Source organism: Nyctibius grandis, chromosome 3, assembly GCF_013368605.1.
Source record: "Nyctibius grandis isolate bNycGra1 chromosome 3, bNycGra1.pri, whole genome shotgun sequence".
In the NCBI taxonomy this organism is placed as follows: domain Eukaryota; kingdom Metazoa; phylum Chordata; class Aves; order Nyctibiiformes; family Nyctibiidae; genus Nyctibius; species Nyctibius grandis.
Genome location: NC_090660.1, coordinates 115,232,600 through 115,250,777, shown reverse-complemented (window position 1 = coordinate 115,250,777; position 18,178 = coordinate 115,232,600). Strand labels below are relative to the sequence as shown.

At 45.4% G+C, this 18,178-nt stretch overlaps 2 protein-coding genes across 7 annotated transcripts in view; both read left to right on the top strand.

Annotated features, from left to right (window-relative positions):
• Positions 1-4,272: 4,272 nt before the first annotated feature.
• CCDC166 (coiled-coil domain containing 166) lies at positions 4,273-5,205 on the top strand. The gene has a single exon (XM_068397230.1). The coding sequence runs from the start codon at positions 4,273-4,275 to the stop codon at positions 5,203-5,205; it is 933 nt and encodes a 310-aa protein (XP_068253331.1).
• Positions 5,206-8,966: 3,761 nt separating this feature from the next.
• MAPK15 (mitogen-activated protein kinase 15) overlaps positions 8,967-18,178 on the top strand; it is a 42,061-nt gene continuing 32,849 nt past the window's right edge. For all 6 annotated transcript variants that reach the window (XM_068396687.1, XM_068396686.1, XM_068396685.1 and 3 more), the window contains exons 1-7: positions 8,967-9,035; positions 11,804-11,902; positions 12,348-12,377; positions 15,020-15,110; positions 15,657-15,787; positions 15,942-16,105; positions 17,037-17,176. In XM_068396687.1, coding sequence (XP_068252788.1) covers positions 8,967-9,035; positions 11,804-11,902; positions 12,348-12,377; positions 15,020-15,110; positions 15,657-15,787; positions 15,942-16,105; positions 17,037-17,176 — 724 coding nt within the window. The remainder of the gene's footprint in view (positions 9,036-11,803; positions 11,903-12,347; positions 12,378-15,019; positions 15,111-15,656; positions 15,788-15,941; positions 16,106-17,036; positions 17,177-18,178) is intronic.

Here is an 18,178-nt window from a genome sequence, read left to right as displayed (position 1 = left end):
GACTTATGTCCAGTTCTAAGTCTTTGATTGCATTATTCCTCTTTTGAATAGGTAGTTTAGAGATTCAGCACACGAAGTACTATTCACTCCTTTATTTTCCAATTATGTCTGCAAGAATCATTAACACCGATGCATTTTCCTTCCTTTAGTATCTGTTGTGGACTTAACTGTGCCTCTTATATTGCAGGTATCGCAGCAGTTTTAAAATATAGTGTTGCATGTTAAAAAACCTGAATCCCCTCCTGAAATGAAAGCTTAAAAAAAATTAGCAAATTCTTACTGTAGGATTGTAGGCATAGCGCTCACACCGTCTGAATATATATTCAAATAACTCTATTACCACCTACTGTTATTTCTACAATTCCCTGCCTCATTCAAATCACAAAAATTATGTCTAATTATTAGACATCTCTTTCTCACGATATATTATCTTTTAATAACTTGATATATACAGAAGACAGATTTTTAAAAGCGATACATAGGGCATCGACCATTATTCCATCACCTTCACTTGGTATCTCACAAATGTTACAAAACATGTTGTCTTTGCTACCGAGTTCACTTCCCTCCCTCCTCTCCCAGTTTACAGCTGTTCATCAGATCAGGCAGCTCCTAAGTGGATGCATAATGCCGGGGCGGGGGGAGACAGGGTGACTGGGAAAGGGTAACTGCCTGTGTGCACTAACACCAGCACCCACTCAGCGCTGGTGAGACCACACCTGGACCGTGTTGAGTTCTGGGCTCCTCAGTACAAGAGAGACATGTGGGTACTGGAGAAAGTCCAACAAAGGGCCATGAAGATGACCAAGGGACTGGAGCATCTCTCATCTATGGAAAGGCTGAGAGAGCTGGGACTATTCAGCCTGGAGAAGAGAAGGCAACGGGGGATCTTATTACTGTATATCGATACCTGAAGGGAGGGTGCAAAGAGGACAGTCAGGCTCTTTTCATGGAATCAGAGAATCGTATAGGCTGGAAAAGACCGTTAAGATCACAGAGTCCAACCGTTACCCCAGCACTGCCAAGGCCACCACTGACCCATGTCCCTCAGCACCACATCTACACGGCTTTTAAATCCCCCCAGCAATGGGGACTCCACCACTGCCCTGGGCAGCCTGTGCCAGCGCTTGACAATCCTTTCCATGAAGAAATTGTCCCTGATCTCCAACCTAACCCTCCCCTGGGGCAACTTGAGGCCGGTTCCTCTCATCCCATCACTTGTTACCTGGGAGAAGAGACCGACCCCCCCTCGCTACACCCTCCTTTCAGGCAGTTGTAGGGAGCGAGAAGGTTTCCCCTCAGCCTCCTTTTCTCAAGGCTAAACCCCCCCAGGTCCCTCAGCCGCTCCCATCACACTTGTGCTCCAGACCCTTCCCCAGCCCCGTTGCCCTTCTCTGGACTCGCTGCAGCACCTCAAGGTCTTGCTTGTCGTGAGGGGCCCAAAACTGCACCCAGGATTCGAGGTGCGGCCTCACCAGTGCCAAGCACAGGGGGACGATCCCTGCCCTGGTCCTGCTGGCCACACTAGTGCTCGTACAAGCCAGGATGCTGGTGGCCTTCTTGGCCACCTGGGCACACTGCTGGCTCATATCCAGCCGCCACCGACCAACACCCCCAGGTCCTTTTCTGCCAGGCACTTTCCAGCCACTCTCCCCCAGCCTGTAGCGGTGCACGGGGTTGTTGTGCCCCAAGTGCAGGACCTGGCACTTGCCCTTGTTGCCCCTCACACAGTGGCCTCGGCCCATCGATCCAGCCTCTGCAGAGCCTTCCTGCCCTCCAGCACATCAACACTCCTGCCCAACTTGGTGTTATCTGCGAACTCACTGAGGGTGCCCTCGATCCCCTCGCCCAGATCGTTGATGAAGATATTGAACAGAACTGGTCCCAGTACTGAGCCCTGGGGACACCACTTGGGACCGGCCGCTGACCGGATTTAACTCCATCCACCACAACTCTTCGGGCCCGGCCATCCAGCCAGTTTTTTACCCAGCAAAGAGTAAACCCGTCCAAGCCATGAGCAGCCAGTTTCTCCAGGAGAATGCTGTGGGAGACAGTGCCAATGGCTTTACTGAAGTCCAGGTAGACAGCATGCACAGCCTTTCCCTCACCCAGTAAGAGGGTCACCTTGTCCCAGAAGGAGATCAGGTTAGTCAAGCAGGACCTGCCTCTCATAAACCCACGCTGGCTGGGCCTGATCGCTTGGTTGTCCTCTGCGTGCCCCATGATGGCACTCAAGATGATCTGCTCCATAATCTTCCCTGGCACCGAGGTCAGACTGACAGGCCTGTAGTTGGGCTGTAGTTGGCATGGGATGTGAGTGGCAACAAGAAGGGCTTCTACAGGTATATGAGCAGCAAAAAGACGAGTAGGGAAACATGGGGCAGGCATAGCTGAAAGGGGCAGGGGACCTAGTGACAAAGGATGCCAAAAAGGCTGAGCTACTCTGTGCATTCTTTGCATTGGTCTTTACTGGTAAAACTGACCTTCCAGAATCTCAGGTCCCTGAGGCCAGGGAGAAAGTCTGGAGCAAGGAAGACTTGCCCTCAATGGAGGAAGATCAGGTTAGGGAACATTTAAACAAAACGGACACACACAATTCTATTGGCCCTGACAGGATGAAAGAGAAAACATTTTTACTGTGAGGGTGGTGAAACACTCAGAAGGAACAGGTTGCCCGAGGGGTTGCAGAGTCTCCATTCTTGGAGAAATTCAAAACCTGACTGGCCTTAAGCGACCTGCTCTGGTTAACCCTGCTTTGAGCAAGGGGCTGGACTAGACAATCTCCTGAGGTCCCTTCCAGCCTCAACTATTTGGTGGTTCTGTGAATCTGTCCTATCAGTGGTAAATGAATAACACCGACTGAGTGGGATGTATCAGACCAGAATTCTTATGTGCATAGTGTGAAGTGGTGTCTCTTTGTACACAATGCAGAAGAGCTGAAGCAGGATGCATGCTAGAAAGGCATTTCCAGTCAAGGACAAAAGAATGTGGCATAGTGCTTCCACTGCAAACTACTCCTGCTAGTCTCCAGGATGGATGTAAACTGCCCAACCAAAAAGTCCCTGAAGCCTTGAGAGTTTAAAAATAAAACCAGGTCATTGTATTTGACCTGCTATGAAGTGCTTTTTCACATACCTACCACAGGCAATAAATAGCTAGTCTATTGCAGAAACACAAATAGATTATCTATGATAATATTGTGCTTTGTGATCATTTGACCAGTAAAACCAGGAAGTGACGCAGGCAGAAGGAGAAGCCTCTCATTCTGCCTTAATTAAACTGTCTTTATTAAAGGACTGTTATTTTCTCAGCGAGAGAGGACCCAGACAGAATAACTCCTAACAGCACAGAAAACCAGGGCATCAGGTTTGATACCGATGTACTCTGATAGAGCTGTAACATCTTTCTCATGATAGAGTAAAACAAAAACACCAAAGTGAATTTCAGGTTATTCACCTATAACAAAATCAAAATAGAACACAGGTAAAGCAGCCCAGATGAATAATCTCCAAATGAATAATCCAGCATGGTCTCAACAGATGCTGAATTGATGTTCAGCCCATAATGGTCTGTACCTACCTCCCACCCACCATCCCTGAGGGAAGAATGCAGTCCTAGGCAACTGGGAAGATCACATCTGCATGGCACATTCAACATCCCATCAAAATCCACGGCACTCATTCCATGGCCGGATCTGGGAGGATGTTTCTTTAGCCGTTATCCCCTTCATGGTCATTCTTTCACTCTCTCTGTATTCATAAATATTTAGTTATCTGTGTCATATCTCAAATGACATTATAGTTAGGATGATGCCCAAGAAGATATCAGTTTATGTTCCCTTAGGCAGTGGAAGGATAAGAACGTGGTCACTCTCCAAAGTGAGTAAATGCCTTGACTGATCATTGAAGCCCTAGGTTAAAGCTGGTTGCAACATTTCCTTTTCTGCTCTCATTTCATAAGACAATATTGACTTAACTTTCTAAATCCAGGAGAAGGATGCAGCTGTATCTTCAAATACAAGCACAGGAATCTAACTTTGATGGAGGAATGGGGCTTAATCTGTACTACTGTCCATAACGTTTTCTACAGGTAGCTTCCAGTCCAGCATGATGATTTAACAGTTACATTTTAGAATTTGCTTTATGAATGATGAAGATGGCATGACTGGGGAAAAAAGCAACGATGATACATGTGGCATAAATGCTTGCTTAGAATTTGTATATCTTCTCACTCTGTTACAGTTTGCCAGAGTTTGATACCCCAGTGTGGAATATGGCATCCAAGACAATGCAGGTGAAACAAGACGCCATGCGTAGCGGGAAAAATAAGCAAGGAGTAAGAACCAAGAATGGAGATACATCTGAAGGAAAAAGTGACACGGAAACACTTGTCAAAGAGAGGAAACCATACTTGCAGAAGGAATACAAAGTTCTCACAGAACATATGAACACATACATGGGAAGACTGGAGCATTTCCTGCAGGAAAATAAATTCCTAGAAAAGGAAGCCCAACGGATTAAGGAAGAGAGCAACGCTTACCTCTCTTACATAAAAAAACACAGCCAGAAGTGCCAGAATCTGATAATAACATTAAATGACCAGAACCACGCTGATCTGTCTCAAGCCTGGACACAGAAAGAGAACCTAATCTCACAGTACACAGAAAGAGAGAAGGAGGTAAGGAGCGCTCTGATGAATGTGGAGACAAAGTACTCTCTTTTGAACAAGGAGATTGAAGACCTGCAGCTTTTCAAATATCAATCCGTTCAGCTGGAACAGACGAAAAAGATTAAAGAGCTGGAGAAGGAATTGTTGATCACAAAGATACAGCATGCAGCTGAAATGCACAAAATCAAGAGCAGATTTCTGCAGGCCAAGGCTGACTGTGAGACGGACTTTCATCAGAAGATCCAGGTTCTCACCAAGAGAGCAGAAGAAGCAGCGATTCTATCTCTAATTCAGCATGTCAAACAAGTAAAAGCAGAGAATTTGCATCTGCGCCAGGAATTGCTCAGACTCATCCAATACTCAAAAATCCTTAAAGAAACCAAAGTTCAGCTGAGAGAGCAGCAGGAGCAGCTTCTTCGGGAGAACCAGTACATTCAGGACATGGCACACACGCGCCACTGGTCACACCAGCAGGAGGCACACAATGCAAACGGCGAAACCAGCAGCTCTCACAGCCCGTTCAGGTGTGTCCATTAACCTAAAAAACACTTCTCTGTTCCTCACTCCTGCCAATGTATCAGTAGACATAACTGGACTGTCAGCTGTTGCCACTTTTAGCTAGGTAACAGAGTACACATCAGTAAATGTTCTGTGGGTGGATGAAAGGACTGATTTACATAGCTCATGCTCAGCATGCAATCCAGACAACAGATCTTAAAAGTAACCTCAGCTTTAACTTTCATGACATCTGTATTAAGGCATTTGAAACTGCAGTCCCTTCACATCCCAAAATAAACCATGACACCATCTCTTTGACATCAGACTTTGATGTTTCATTAATTAGTAATTTTCCATAGGCAAATTACATTCTTTGATATAGTGAGGCAATCTCTATGTTACTTTTCACTGCAAACTACATCTACTGCTAGGAGGAACTTCTTTACTTTGAGGGTGCCAGAGCACTGGCACGGCTGACCAGGGAGGGTGTGGAGTCTCCTTCTCTGGAGATATTCAAAACCCGCCTGGATGTGACCCTGTGCAGTGTGCTCCGGGTGAACCTGCTTTGGCAGGGGGTTGGACTAGACGATCTCCAGAGGTCCCTTCCAACCCCAACCAGTCTGTGATTCTGTGATACTGATACTATAGTATGAACCAACGTAGGCCAGCTCTTACTTCCAGCAACATTCATTTTCCCAAATCTTCTATGTGGCAAAGACTTTATTTTACCTTCTGCTAGTCTCCAAATGAGAGAAAATAAATATGCAAGCAACCAAATCTTTTAAACAACATAAGCAGTTGAGGTATTTAACCCTTGGTCATAACTATCAATACAAGATATTCACTGAATATATTCATATCAATTTTTACTTTCTTCCGATTCTTTTCTTGCTTTGGTGTTTCACTTGAGAAGCAAGAGGTGAAGAGTTCTGTTTCTAACAGACTGCAGCTACATTCACTTTCCAAGTTGAACACTTCTGGATTTCGTTTCCCTCATCAACAATGACACCAGGGGTCACCCTTACTCTAAGTTTTAACATTCACACAGGGATATTTTATACACAAGCAGATCTTAGTTGAGATTGGAAGAGACCTCAAAGGAAGGTCAACCAGAGCAGGGCCACTTTCAGTGGCTTTTGAGTATCTCCAAGGACTGAGACTCCACACACTCTCTGTGAAGCCTGTTCCAGTGTTTGAGCATACTCACAGTTAAAAAAAAAAAAGCTTTTTTCTTACATTTAAATGGAATTTCAATTCCATCACAAATTTCAACTACAGAATAGCCTGGCTCTGTCTTCCCCCCTGCTCCGCCTGATATTTAAACACATTAGTAAGATCTGAGCCTTCTCCAGGCTAAACAATCCCAGCTCTCAGCCTCTTCCTGTATCACAGATGCTCCAAGCCTTAATCATGTTCCTGGCCCTTTCCTGGACACAACCCTGCATGTCTGTGTCTGTCTGGGCAGCCCAGAACCACACAAGATACTCTACGTGCGGTCTCTCAGTGCTGAGTAAAAGGGAAGGATCGCCTCCCTCAAACAGCCAGCAAGGCTCTTGCTAGTGCAGCCCAGGGCGATGTTCGCTGCCTTTGCTTCAAGAGCACATTGGCTGGCTCATGGCCAACCTGGTGTCCACCAGGACCTCTAGGTCCCTTCCTGCCAAGCTGTCTTCTAGCCTGACAGCTGCCAGCCTGTACTGCTGTGTGAGATCAGCCCTCCCCACATACAGAACCTGGCATTTTCCAGTGATGAAGTTCACAGGGTTCCTGTTGGCCCATTTCTCCAGCCTGACAGGGCCCCTCTGACTATCAGCACAACCACCTGCTCTGTCAACCACTCCTCCCTGTTTTGTATCATCTGCAAGCTTGCTGAGGCTGATGCCAGATGGTTTAGTAAAAGTAAGCCTCAAAGTAGGCCCTAAAAGGCCTACTCTGTGTAACCTTTAGACAGAATCAACTTTTCTTTCAGCAATTTTCCTTTCAGCTAAAATAACAGTACGTTCTGAAGCTAACGGCATGTTTTGTAGATAGGGTCTGCTTATGGGACTGATAACAGAGTTATAGTCATCACTGATTCTTGCTTGCGCTTAGTCTTTGAGAATCCAAGGTCTCTGTTAAATTCCTCGCTAATTACAAAGAAGGGCCAGAGATAAGCAAGACTGTGAACAACATCTTTGTAGTGTCTTAACTGACTTGATTCACAGCTCTGGCACCAGGAGTAGAGATAAATCCTGTAAGAAACAGAACAGTATCTTCTCCTTGGAGCCACCTGCATGTGTCAACAGAAAGGCCTCCACCACGCTTGTGCAGAAGCGGGGTTATACAGCAGACAGCATCACTATGGGGGGGTTACGGCCACTAGAGACCCCCAGAGCCCACCCAGGACCCCTTCCCCAATTCAGTACGCATGCGCAAAGACAATTACATAATTTATTAGCATATGCATGTTTCTTGGAACAGGTGGGCTTTTCTTGGAATTGTATGAATATTAATTTTTCTATAATGTATATAACGAGTGTGCTTTTGTTCCTAGGTGTGCACGCTAGGAGGAGAGATCCCCCACGCACCCAGCGCTGCAATAAACCAGTGTCGGCTTTCTAAACTATCATTTGGTTTAGAGAGTTTTCTTGGTTACTATTTTCCCGTAACAAGGCTGCACTCCAGCCCACCACCCACCTGAGTAACGAAGAAGCTAAGAAGTACTGGCACCTGTACTGACCACAGCAACTGACCTCCAGCTGGGCTTCATGTCACTGGTGACAAACCGTTGGTTCCAGCACTTCAGCAAGTTTTCAGTCTAACCGTGCACTTAACTACTCTCTACTTACTTTGCCAACAAGGATGTTACGGCAATCAGTGTATGCCAGAGCACGCTGCTGGCAAGGGACGATCTGCATTGCAGGCATTAGCTGTCACGGTTGCTAGACTAAAAGAAAAAAAAAGTAGGAAAGTTTTTTACGGTGCATTCGAATGATACCAGGTGCTGAGAGCAGCGTCTGACACCCCGGCTGACACGGGCGCACTTTAAAGTTCATCAGACGAAGGCACAGGATGCGCTGCGCGGGAGCAGTTTCCCCCACCGCGCTCCTGCGAGCACGGCCGGGCCCGCGGCAGCACCCCCGGGCCCGCGGCAGCACCCCCGGCGGCGGCAGCGGACGCGCCTCTCCCTCAGCGCCGCCCCGCGCGGTCCGCCCCGCGTCACGCTGCGCGCCTGCGCGACCCTGGGCCGTTGGCGCATGCGCGCTGCGGCGGGGCTGTTTCCATAGCAGCAGCACTCAACCGGGAGGGCGCCGCGCGCGGCCTGGCGTGCCGTGCGGAGCAGGGCCTGTCCGCGCGCCGCCTCGGGGTGTCCCTTCCTCGGCCTGCCGCTGCCTCGGCCTGCCGCCCCCCCTCGGCCTGCCCGCCGCCTCGGCCTGCCGCCCCCCTCGGCCTGCCCCCCTCCTCGGCCTGCCCGCCGCCTCGGCCTGCCGCCCCCCCTCGGCCTGCCGCCCCCCTCGGCCTGCCGCCCCCCTCGGCCTGCCCGCCGCCTCGGCCTGCCGCCCCCCTCGGCCTGCCCGCCCCCTCGGCCTGCCCGCCGCCTCGGCCTGCCGCCCCCCTCGGCCTGCCCGCCCCCTCGGCCTGCCGCCCCCCTCGGCCTGCCCGCCGCCTCGGCCTGCCCGCCGCCTCGGCCTGCCGCCCCCCCTCGGCCTGCCGCCCCCCCTCGGCCTGCCGCCCCCCCTCGGCCTGCCCCCCTCCTCGGCCTGCCCGCCGCCTCGGCCTGCCGCCCCCCCCCTCGGCCTGCCCCCCCGCCCCGGCCTGCCGCCATGAGCGCGCCGGAGGTGGAGGCGCTCGTCTCCCAGAAGTACGAGATCAAGCGGCGCCTGGGCAAGGGGGTGAGTGTCCTGGGGGCGGTGGGCGCTCGGGGAGCCGCCCCGGCGGGGTCCGGCGCTGCGCTGAGGGCCGCCCCAGCGGCGCCTGTGTCTGCGGCCTCCCGGTCCCTGCCGCAGGCCGCTGGCCGGAGCTACATCTAGTGCTGGAGCTCTGAGAGTTCATATAGTTGAAGAAAAACGGGACTTTGAAATACTTATTATGTCTAATAGAGGAAAAAAAAAAATCATAAATCATAGCCTGATAAATTTCTGTGGCTTCTTATGGTTGTTTCCCAGCTAAATTCCAGAGGAAGGTAAGAGTTATGTTGTAGCATGTGAAACTGAAAATACCTTTAAATTCCTCGTCAGGTTTTTTTTCGTGTTATTTACTGGACAACCGCCACACAGAGCACCGACCTTGCGTGTACACCTGGTTTGTAGTAAAATGAATCTGTCTTAAAGTACATTCTGTTTGTGCCTGCCAAATTCTTTCACATTTACTGTAACCCCATTGCTTCAAGTATTATGCTGTATCAAGTATTTTTTTCCCCATAAAGTTACATGTATGTGAGCAAAAGTTAATTTCAAAGATCTTTCTCCTCAGGCAGTCTCTAAACCCTTCCTGATTATCTGCTTTTCTATTCTGGTAGCTCTTTGTCATTGTTTAGTTGTGTTGATACTAGTAGTTAAGTATTTCATGTTGAATTACCAGGGTGCACTTGAGAGAGGCTCATTTTCTTCATTATCCTCTAAGATGCTTGGGTTTTTCTCCTTTTGCATTCACACTGATCTTTCTTACGTAGTAGTTAGTGTTTCATTCTAAGTTTGCCTCTGATTGAGGTTTGCTGCCATCTTGTTACTAGTTACCAGCTTTCTCCCTTTGACTGAATGTGATACATCTTTTAACATGCTAGGTTCTTCGAGCACAATGACATTATTCTTTCATCTGAAATATCAAGTTATTTGAGAGTTCTGTTTGGAGACTGTTTCGCAAACTGTACTACATACATTCAGGTCTCTAAAGGACCCATCATCTAGGCATCACTGACATTATCAAAACTACTAGTCAAGCTCTTAAGTGGTTCCAGTCTCCTAAATCCTTGTGTTTTCTGCCTGTTGTAAGCAGAAAGTTTTGTATGTATTGCATATGTACACAGCTGATGTACTTACCTGAGCACTTAAAAGGCTGTTAGAGTCCCTGAAACAGGTAAGGACTGACCAAAAAACAGAGCAGAGAAGTGCAGCAGCAAGGGAGATAAGCTATTCCTTTACAGTGAGGGAATTCAAATAGCTCTTTTTGGTTTGGTTTTGTTTTTTTTTTCATTAAAAGCTATGTTGTCTCCTAAGGGAATGGGAACTTCCGCCAGTTTTCCCTGTTCTGGAGGACTGTGTGATAATTGCAAATGGTGATTACTTAGTCTCTCTGGTGGTACAGATACAGTTTTCTTATTTTTAGGTCCTAGATTTGAATCTTAACTTTCCACATTCTAGGAGATGCCTTACATCTGCAAAATGGGGTCATTTCTCACTCAGAAATGGCCAGTTAATGCTTAAATACTCGTACAATATGTGATATTGAGTGATTTTCATGCTTAAATACTCAGATAGCAACATTGAGGTAGGCTTCACAAGAATATGTGTAGTCCTGGAGGATGGGTTCAGGTCCTTTGCCGTGCGTCAGGAAGTACAAACAGTTGGAGTGTAAGTATCTCAGATAAGTGCTATAATACTACACTGGTGGCAATTGGGATGTCTCTTTTCTTTTTTCCCAAGTCACAAGTGACAGACCGAGAGGAACCAGCCTCAGGTTGTACCAGAGGAGGATTAGATTGGAGATAGGGACAATTTCTTCCTGGAAAGGGTTGTCAAGCGCTGGCACAGGCTGCCCAGGGCAGTGGTGGAGTCCCCATCCCTGGAGGGATTTAAAAGCCGTGTAGATGTGGTGCTGAGGGACATGGGTTAGTGGTGGCCTTGGCAGTGCTGGGGTAACGATCGGACTCGATGATCTTAGTGGTCTTTTCCAACCTAAATGATTCTGTGATACTGTCACTACAGGCCTTGATAAAAAGTCTTTCTCCATCTTTCTTCTAAGCCCCCTTTAACTATTGAAAGGTCGCAATAAGGTCTCCCCAGAGCCTTCTCTTCTCCAGGCTGAACACCCCCAACTCTCTCAGCCTTTATTCATAACGGAGGTTTTCATGGCCCTCCTCTGGACCTGCCCTAACAGGTCCATGTCTTTCTTGCACTGGGAGCCCCAGAGCTGGACGCAGCACTGCAGGGGGGGTCTCACAAGAGCAGAGTAGAGGGGCAGAATCCCCTCCCTCGCCCTGCTGGCCACACTTCTTTCAATGCAGCCCAGAATCTGGGCTGCAGGTGCACGTTGCCGGCTCATGTCCGGTTTTTCATCCACCAGTATCCCCAAGTCCTTCTCCTCAGGGCTGCTCTCCATACATTCTTCCCCCAGTCTGTACTGATACTGGGATTGCCCCGACCCAGGTGCAGGACCTTGCACTTGACCTCGCTGAACTTCATAAGCATGTACATCTGCTATTGGCTGCTTTGGGGGCCAGGATGCTTGACCTTGTGGACCCTTGGTTGACCTCAGTAGAGATGTTCTTAGTCCTTGACTCAACAAAGTATGCTCATTGGCCTAATCTCTCTTTCTTCTGGGTAGCTGGTGATTACCATTTCTTTCAGTCCCTCTGTTGAGTATGTTCTACTCCCACACTGAAGGTCTGAACTGTGCTTAGGATGTCATAGTACACTGCTCATCTGTCCTTTTTTCTCCCTAGGCTTATGGCATTGTATGGAAAGCAATCAATCGCAGGACAGGAGAAATAGTTGCTGTTAAAAAGATTTTTGATGCTTTTAGGAACAGAACAGATGCTCAGGTGAGAAATCACTGTTCTAACATGTCCTGAAAGATGTGGTGGGAGTTCATAGGTATTTTCAGGATTTATGTCTCTGAAAGATGTTAGTTATTTGACAATTATGCATGTAATAATACAGTCTGGAGCAATATTAGGATAAAAAGGAGCAGTAGATGTCAAGCTTTGTATATCATGGCATCTACAAAATACTGATGTCTCTGAGGAAAAAGCATCTTCATAGGCATGCACAGTTTGATTCTCCCGTATGTTGTTATGCTGTAGTGTCTCAGCACAGAGAGCACGCTTGTGACTCTAGTGAGCAACTGGCTTTTTCCTAGCCTGTCTACCATAGAAGGGTTTCCTGTGCTTTAGAGAGTAGAATGGCTTTGACCCTCTCACTGGAAGTCAATACTCTGTTCTGTCATTCTGTTGAGGTGATAATAAACTTTTTTTTGTTTATTTCTAGAGAACATTTCGAGAGATTATGTTCCTGCAGGTAATGTCCGTTTTTCCCCCTCCTCTTTGATTTTTAATTATCTCTGATGTTGTTCACGTATTTTCTTCTCATTCTTTTTCAAAATGCAATGATCAGTGTTGACAACTCTATTCATTTATTTTCTGTACCATCTTGGCAAACAGTCTTGCCATGACTGGGCAAAAACACCTGAATGAAATGGAGAATTGGTCTTTTTTTTCCTTTGAGACATGCCCTGTTCTTTCACCATTTTTAGCAGTATATCTGCTCTAGGGTCACCATATTGACTTGCACTTTCATATACTTCTTTCTTTGTCGACAGAAACTGTTTTTCTTGAATTTTAAATGCCGTGTTTCAGAGGTGGGGCTGGGGTGTGGAAGAGATTTACATGCCAAAATTTTTGTCCTCTCTCATGTGGGAAGCAACTTGACCACTTGAAATAATCAAAGCAAAACTAAAAGGGAAGTTCTGTATGGAATTACTTAAGGCTGCTCTTCTTTTGATATAATTGACCACACACTATGTCTAATTACCTTATCAGTGGCAGTGGCATTAAAATTATCTGTCCATTCCTCCACAGACTCACCATGTAGAAATACTAATATTTTTGGATAGTTGATAATGTTGTTATAACTATGATTTTCTAAGGCCACAAGCAAGGCAGGGCTCCTGGGAAGAGCTGTTTCCTAAGACTGTCAAGTTGAAGTAGGAAAGAGATAAGGTTTTTTTTACTTTTTAATCATTCTTTAAGCCTGAACTAGAAGCCACAAACTTAAGAGCTAAAACCATATGAGAACAATTCCTTAGAAGTTAATTCCCTGTAAGTTAGATCATTTCTGAAAGTATAGCACTTCTGGAGTAGATGGGTGGAGGAGGAGTTGGGGGAAGAAAAAGAAGGATATTTCTCCTGAAGGAAAAAACCAGTCATTTTGGGGGAGGGAGCTTAAAGTGCCATCAAGCCCTTGCTTTCGTGACTTTTGGTGCTCAATAGACTTAATAATTTTAGTTTCCCCCTCCTATTTTTGAAGGTATTTTATAGCTCTTGAGGCTCAGGGCTGAGAGATCAGAAAGGGAAAGACGTAAGGAGTATTCGTTCTTTGGTAACTGGATGTTTGTCTTAATTTGCTTGTCTCTGCAAATTCCTTCCTGTGCACAGTGTTTGCTTAGTTTAATCTGTGTGTATGTCATAAGGGCATTTGATGGACTGGATTAAGTTTATTGTAACTGAGAAGTGTTGATGTAGAATCTAGGCATTTTGATGATTCTCTTCTGGGTGATACATAGTACGTTAGTCTTTATGCTGCTTGCAGGTCTTATGTTTATTGTTCAGTGTAGTTGTAGATGTATTTGGTGCGTTTTGGGCCACATTTTAGAATGTCACTTTTGGTAATTACTTGAGCAAGAGCATTGTTCGTTAAGCAAAGATAAGTAGGACTGGCTCTGACAAGATTTTCTTCAAGGTAGGATATTTTTAGTATAGATTGAAACTTTTTCATAACTTTCCATTACCAGTTCCAGGGCAAGACAGTGTGAGACAATGGGGTTTTCCTTCAGTGTGAAGTAAGTTCTTAAACAGTACGCAAGTAACACTGTCAAGACTGATCTGCATCTCTAGAAAAATATCCCTTTGGGTAAAAACTAGGTTATTTGGATAGGTATTCTGAATATTGTCCTCAGAATAAATGCAAGGGTATTTGATGGCCTGGCTGTATGTTACTGCTTTGTAAGTGTATTTTAATGGCTTGGTGCAGGTGACTGTGTTGGTTTGTGCATTTTTCTGCATGTTGTACATTAGAACCAATTTTTGTCTTGGCCTCAGAGTCTAGGAAGACGCTGCTGTTGTAAGACTGTGCTGGAGATAGCTTAGTATTATGATTCTTAATACTGTTTGTAACTGAATTTGTGGTGGAAGTAGATAAAGAGTCTATATTACTGGTTCAAATAACAAAAAAAATATGTATTTTAGATACAAGCAGATGGTGCAGCTATTTATAATTTTATACTCAGGGTCATTTGTGAAAATGTTGGCATATTGTGAAGTGTTCACGGTGTCTCTAGCTGTGCAGAAGTGTGAGCTATAGGAAATAAAAGTTGTTAAGACTGAGGCTGAAGTAAATGATCTTGACAGTATTGTCAGTCTGCAAACATGAGGATAGAATTCACCTCCCGTTTAAGACACCTGTATTTAGGTACCTGCTGGCTGCTGATTTCCCATTCCAGTCAGTTCAGTCAGTGCAGCCTGTCGAGTGTTTCAGCCTACCCTCGAACAGACGCTTTTGGGTTGGTTGGGTTTTTTAATTATGAATGTTGATGGCAACTTTGTTCTGTTTTCACTGCCACAATAATTCTTCGCCTTCAGTAGGAAATATGAGGTGCATAAAGTTGACTGAATTTTATTCACAAATGGTATAGAGGGATTTTTAGAACTAATGTCTCAGACGACGGAGGTTTTTGGGTTTTTTAGGTTAACTGACTGGTTTCATACTGTGGAGCAAGCTTAAATCCTTTTTTAAAATTTTTTTTCAGTAGAAGCATAATGAAGGGAATAGCATGTTAGTGTTTGTTCTAGACAATAATACAAAATGAAATAGGTTATTGTCCTTTTTTCATGATTCACGAGCAAGACACGTGATTTTGACCCTTGGGTCTCTTCCCTCTGCAGGAATTTGGAGAACATCCAAATATCATCAAGCTGCTTGATGTTATCCGAGCTCAAAATGACAAGGACATCTACCTCATCTTTGAGTCCATGGGTGAGACTTAGCATTACATCAGCCATTGAAGTACAGCCTCTCTTAGGAGTGATCTCTGTTCCCTACTTTGATAGTAGTGTGTTGATGATTTACATGAATAGTCATGTCAGTAGACGTATAAGTAGGAGCAGTACAGGTTTTATTTGTGTATATCAGTTGTGATTACATGGGAAGAGCAGTGAAACTTTAAAGGGTGTAATAGTTATATGGGAACTGGCTGGCTGAGATGAAGGAAAGACGGCAGTCAGCAACAAATTAGGCTTGTAGAGACGGAAGAGTTGCATGTGGAACAGACTATGTGCAATTTTATTGTAACAAAAGCATCCAATAGTAGAACAGTTACTGTAGCGTGAGCTGCAAGTCAAACTGATGATACAGAGGGATTGCAGTACCATTAGTAATTACACTGTTAACTTCTGTTGAGGATGCACTTGAAAGATTACAGTTTGGACAATGCTCTATTCTGGCCTTGCTCTGAGGAACTTATATCCACCACTTGGTAATCCCTTAATGATGTAAATATATTACTGATGTAATATATTGCAGAGACAGATTTACATGCTGTGATTAAGAAGAGGAATATGCTGAAAGATATCCACAAGTGTTACATTCTCTACCAGCTCCTGAAGGCAACTAAATTCATCCACTCAGGAAATGTTATTCACAGAGATCAGAAGGTATATTTCAGTCATAGTCTTTATTCTTCACTCAAGTTTTCTGTTAAACACTAAATGGAAAAGTATGAAAAGAATGAGACTAGTAAAAGAACTTTAATAATCTACTACCATTCAGAGAGTAACAAGCTTATTAATTTTCCTTTGTTCAATTCAGCCTTCAAATATCTTGCTGGATGCAGACTGCTTTGTTAAACTTTGTGATTTTGGGCTGGCCCGTTCTTTATGTCAGATGAATGAGGATCAGGACAACCCTGCTCTAACGGAATACGTGGCAACACGCTGGTACCGAGCCCCTGAGATCTTACTTTCCTCTCGGAGGTAACTGCTTAATAGGAGTGAAGGGATGGGATTCTATAATTTCTTCACCACTGGGAAAACTTATTGTGTAAAAGTCTTAAATCCTTTAATTTTAGATGTCACCAGATGCGATGTCGTGTCAGCAGTCCCTTTTCTCAATATGCATTTAAACTTCAGTTCTGCAACGTAAAAATCTCTCATTATATGTACATTTCCTTCCTGACTTCTTAGATTGTCCATTTCCATACATCACCAGCTCATCTGTTTGTCATCCTTTCTCCCACTAAGCTCATTCTTTCTCCCCTTAAATCTGGATCTTTACAAAATTTGGTTGAGTACCTTATTCCTCTTTTCCAAATTTAAGGAGAGTTTTTTGATAGACCTTCAGAAAATTTTCTGTGATCAAATGCTAAATAAGCTGCATGTTAGTCAGGCTTAGTCCTTTTTTTGAGTTAAATATACAAAATCTTATTGATCAGGAAAGAATATAAATATAGGTTGGGTTAGTATCCCAGATTTGAAATGTGGATGTTTTGCCAATTGTCATTTACCCATTGTTTGGCATTTACTTTGCTTAAGTAATTGTAACTACTTTCTAGATACATAATGCCCTGAAAAGTCAGTTGTTTCCAAACAGCAACTTGTATCCTCACTGTTGGTCATATGAAAAGTATATATTATCTTGTCCTGGCATTTATCTTTTATATATTTCCTTTTATGGTTTCCTAGAATAGACTTTTAGTAGCGTAAATCTCCTTTCTGTTTTATGCTTGCCAGTTTCATGATTCCTGAATCTCATTCACTTTATAGTTGAAACTTGTGAGCATTCGTATTCAAGGAGTCATCAAGCTTGTTTTTTCTAGTAAAATAAGCTAATGTAGATGATGTGAATATCAGGTACAGAAAAATATTTGCTTAATTTAGTCCTAACTCTGTTCTATTCTTATTTTAGTTACACTAAAGGTGTAGACATGTGGAGCATTGGCTGTATTCTGGGAGAGATGCTACTTGGAAAACCTCTTTTTCCTGGAACATCAACAGTGAATCAAATAGAGCAGATCTTGAGGGTCATTCCTGCCCCATCCCCAGAAGGTAGGACTCTTCTATGGGGAAAAGTTAAAAGAGTGAAAGCAAGCATCCCAACTGGATCAGGGAAGAAGGTATCTTTTTAACCTAGTGAAATTCATCAAAGGCAAGTGTAGGGTCCTGCACCTAGGGAGGAATGACCCCCTGCACCAGTACAGGTTGGGGGCTGACCTGCTGGAAGGCAGCTCTGTGGAGAAGGACCTGGGAGTTCTGGTGGACAAGAAGTTCCCCATGACCCAACAATGTGCCCTTGTGGCCAAGAAGGCCAACAGTATCGTGGGGTGCATTAGGAGGAGTGTGGCCAGCAGGTCGAGGGAGGTTCTTCTCCCCCTCTACACTGCCCTGGTGAGGCCACACCTGGAGTGCCCAGAACTGTGTGCAGTGCTGGGCCCCCCAGTTCAAGAAAGACAAGGAACTACTGGAGGGAGTCCAGCGGAGGGTACGGAGATGGTCCGAGGGCTGGAGCATCTCTGCTGTGAGGAGAGGCTGAGGGGGCTGGGGCTGTTCAGCTGGAGAAGAGAAGACTGAGGGGGGATCTTATCAAATAGGGGTGGGTGTCAAGGGGATGAGGCCAGACTCTTCTCAGTGGTACCCAGTGACAGGACAAGGGGCAATGGGCACAAACTGAAACATGGGAAGTTCCATCTCAATATGAGGAAAAATTTCTTTCCTTTGAGGGTGCCAGAGCCCTGGCACAGGCTGCCCAGGGAGGGGGGGAGTCTCCTTCTCTGGAGATATTCAAACCTGCCTGGACACGACCCTGTGCAACGTGCTCTGGGTGAACCTGCTCTGGCAGGGTTTTGGGCTGGATGATCTCCAGAGCTCCCTTCCAACCCCAGCCATTCTGTGATGCTGTGATCTCTTGTGAGTCATTCTAACATCTTTCCAAGGAAATTAACATCTTAATTGTGAAATGTTAGTGTTAGAGGAAAATAAGACCATACTTGATTAGATGAGAAACAAGAACCAAGCCTTCAAAACATTTTTGAGATTTATAAGGGGATAACA

Excerpts from the sequence above, each read along its gene's own strand:
- CCDC166 (XM_068397230.1), top strand. The coding sequence starts at position 4,273 with ATGGCATCCAAGACAATGCAGGTGAAACAAGACGCCATGCGTAGCGGG.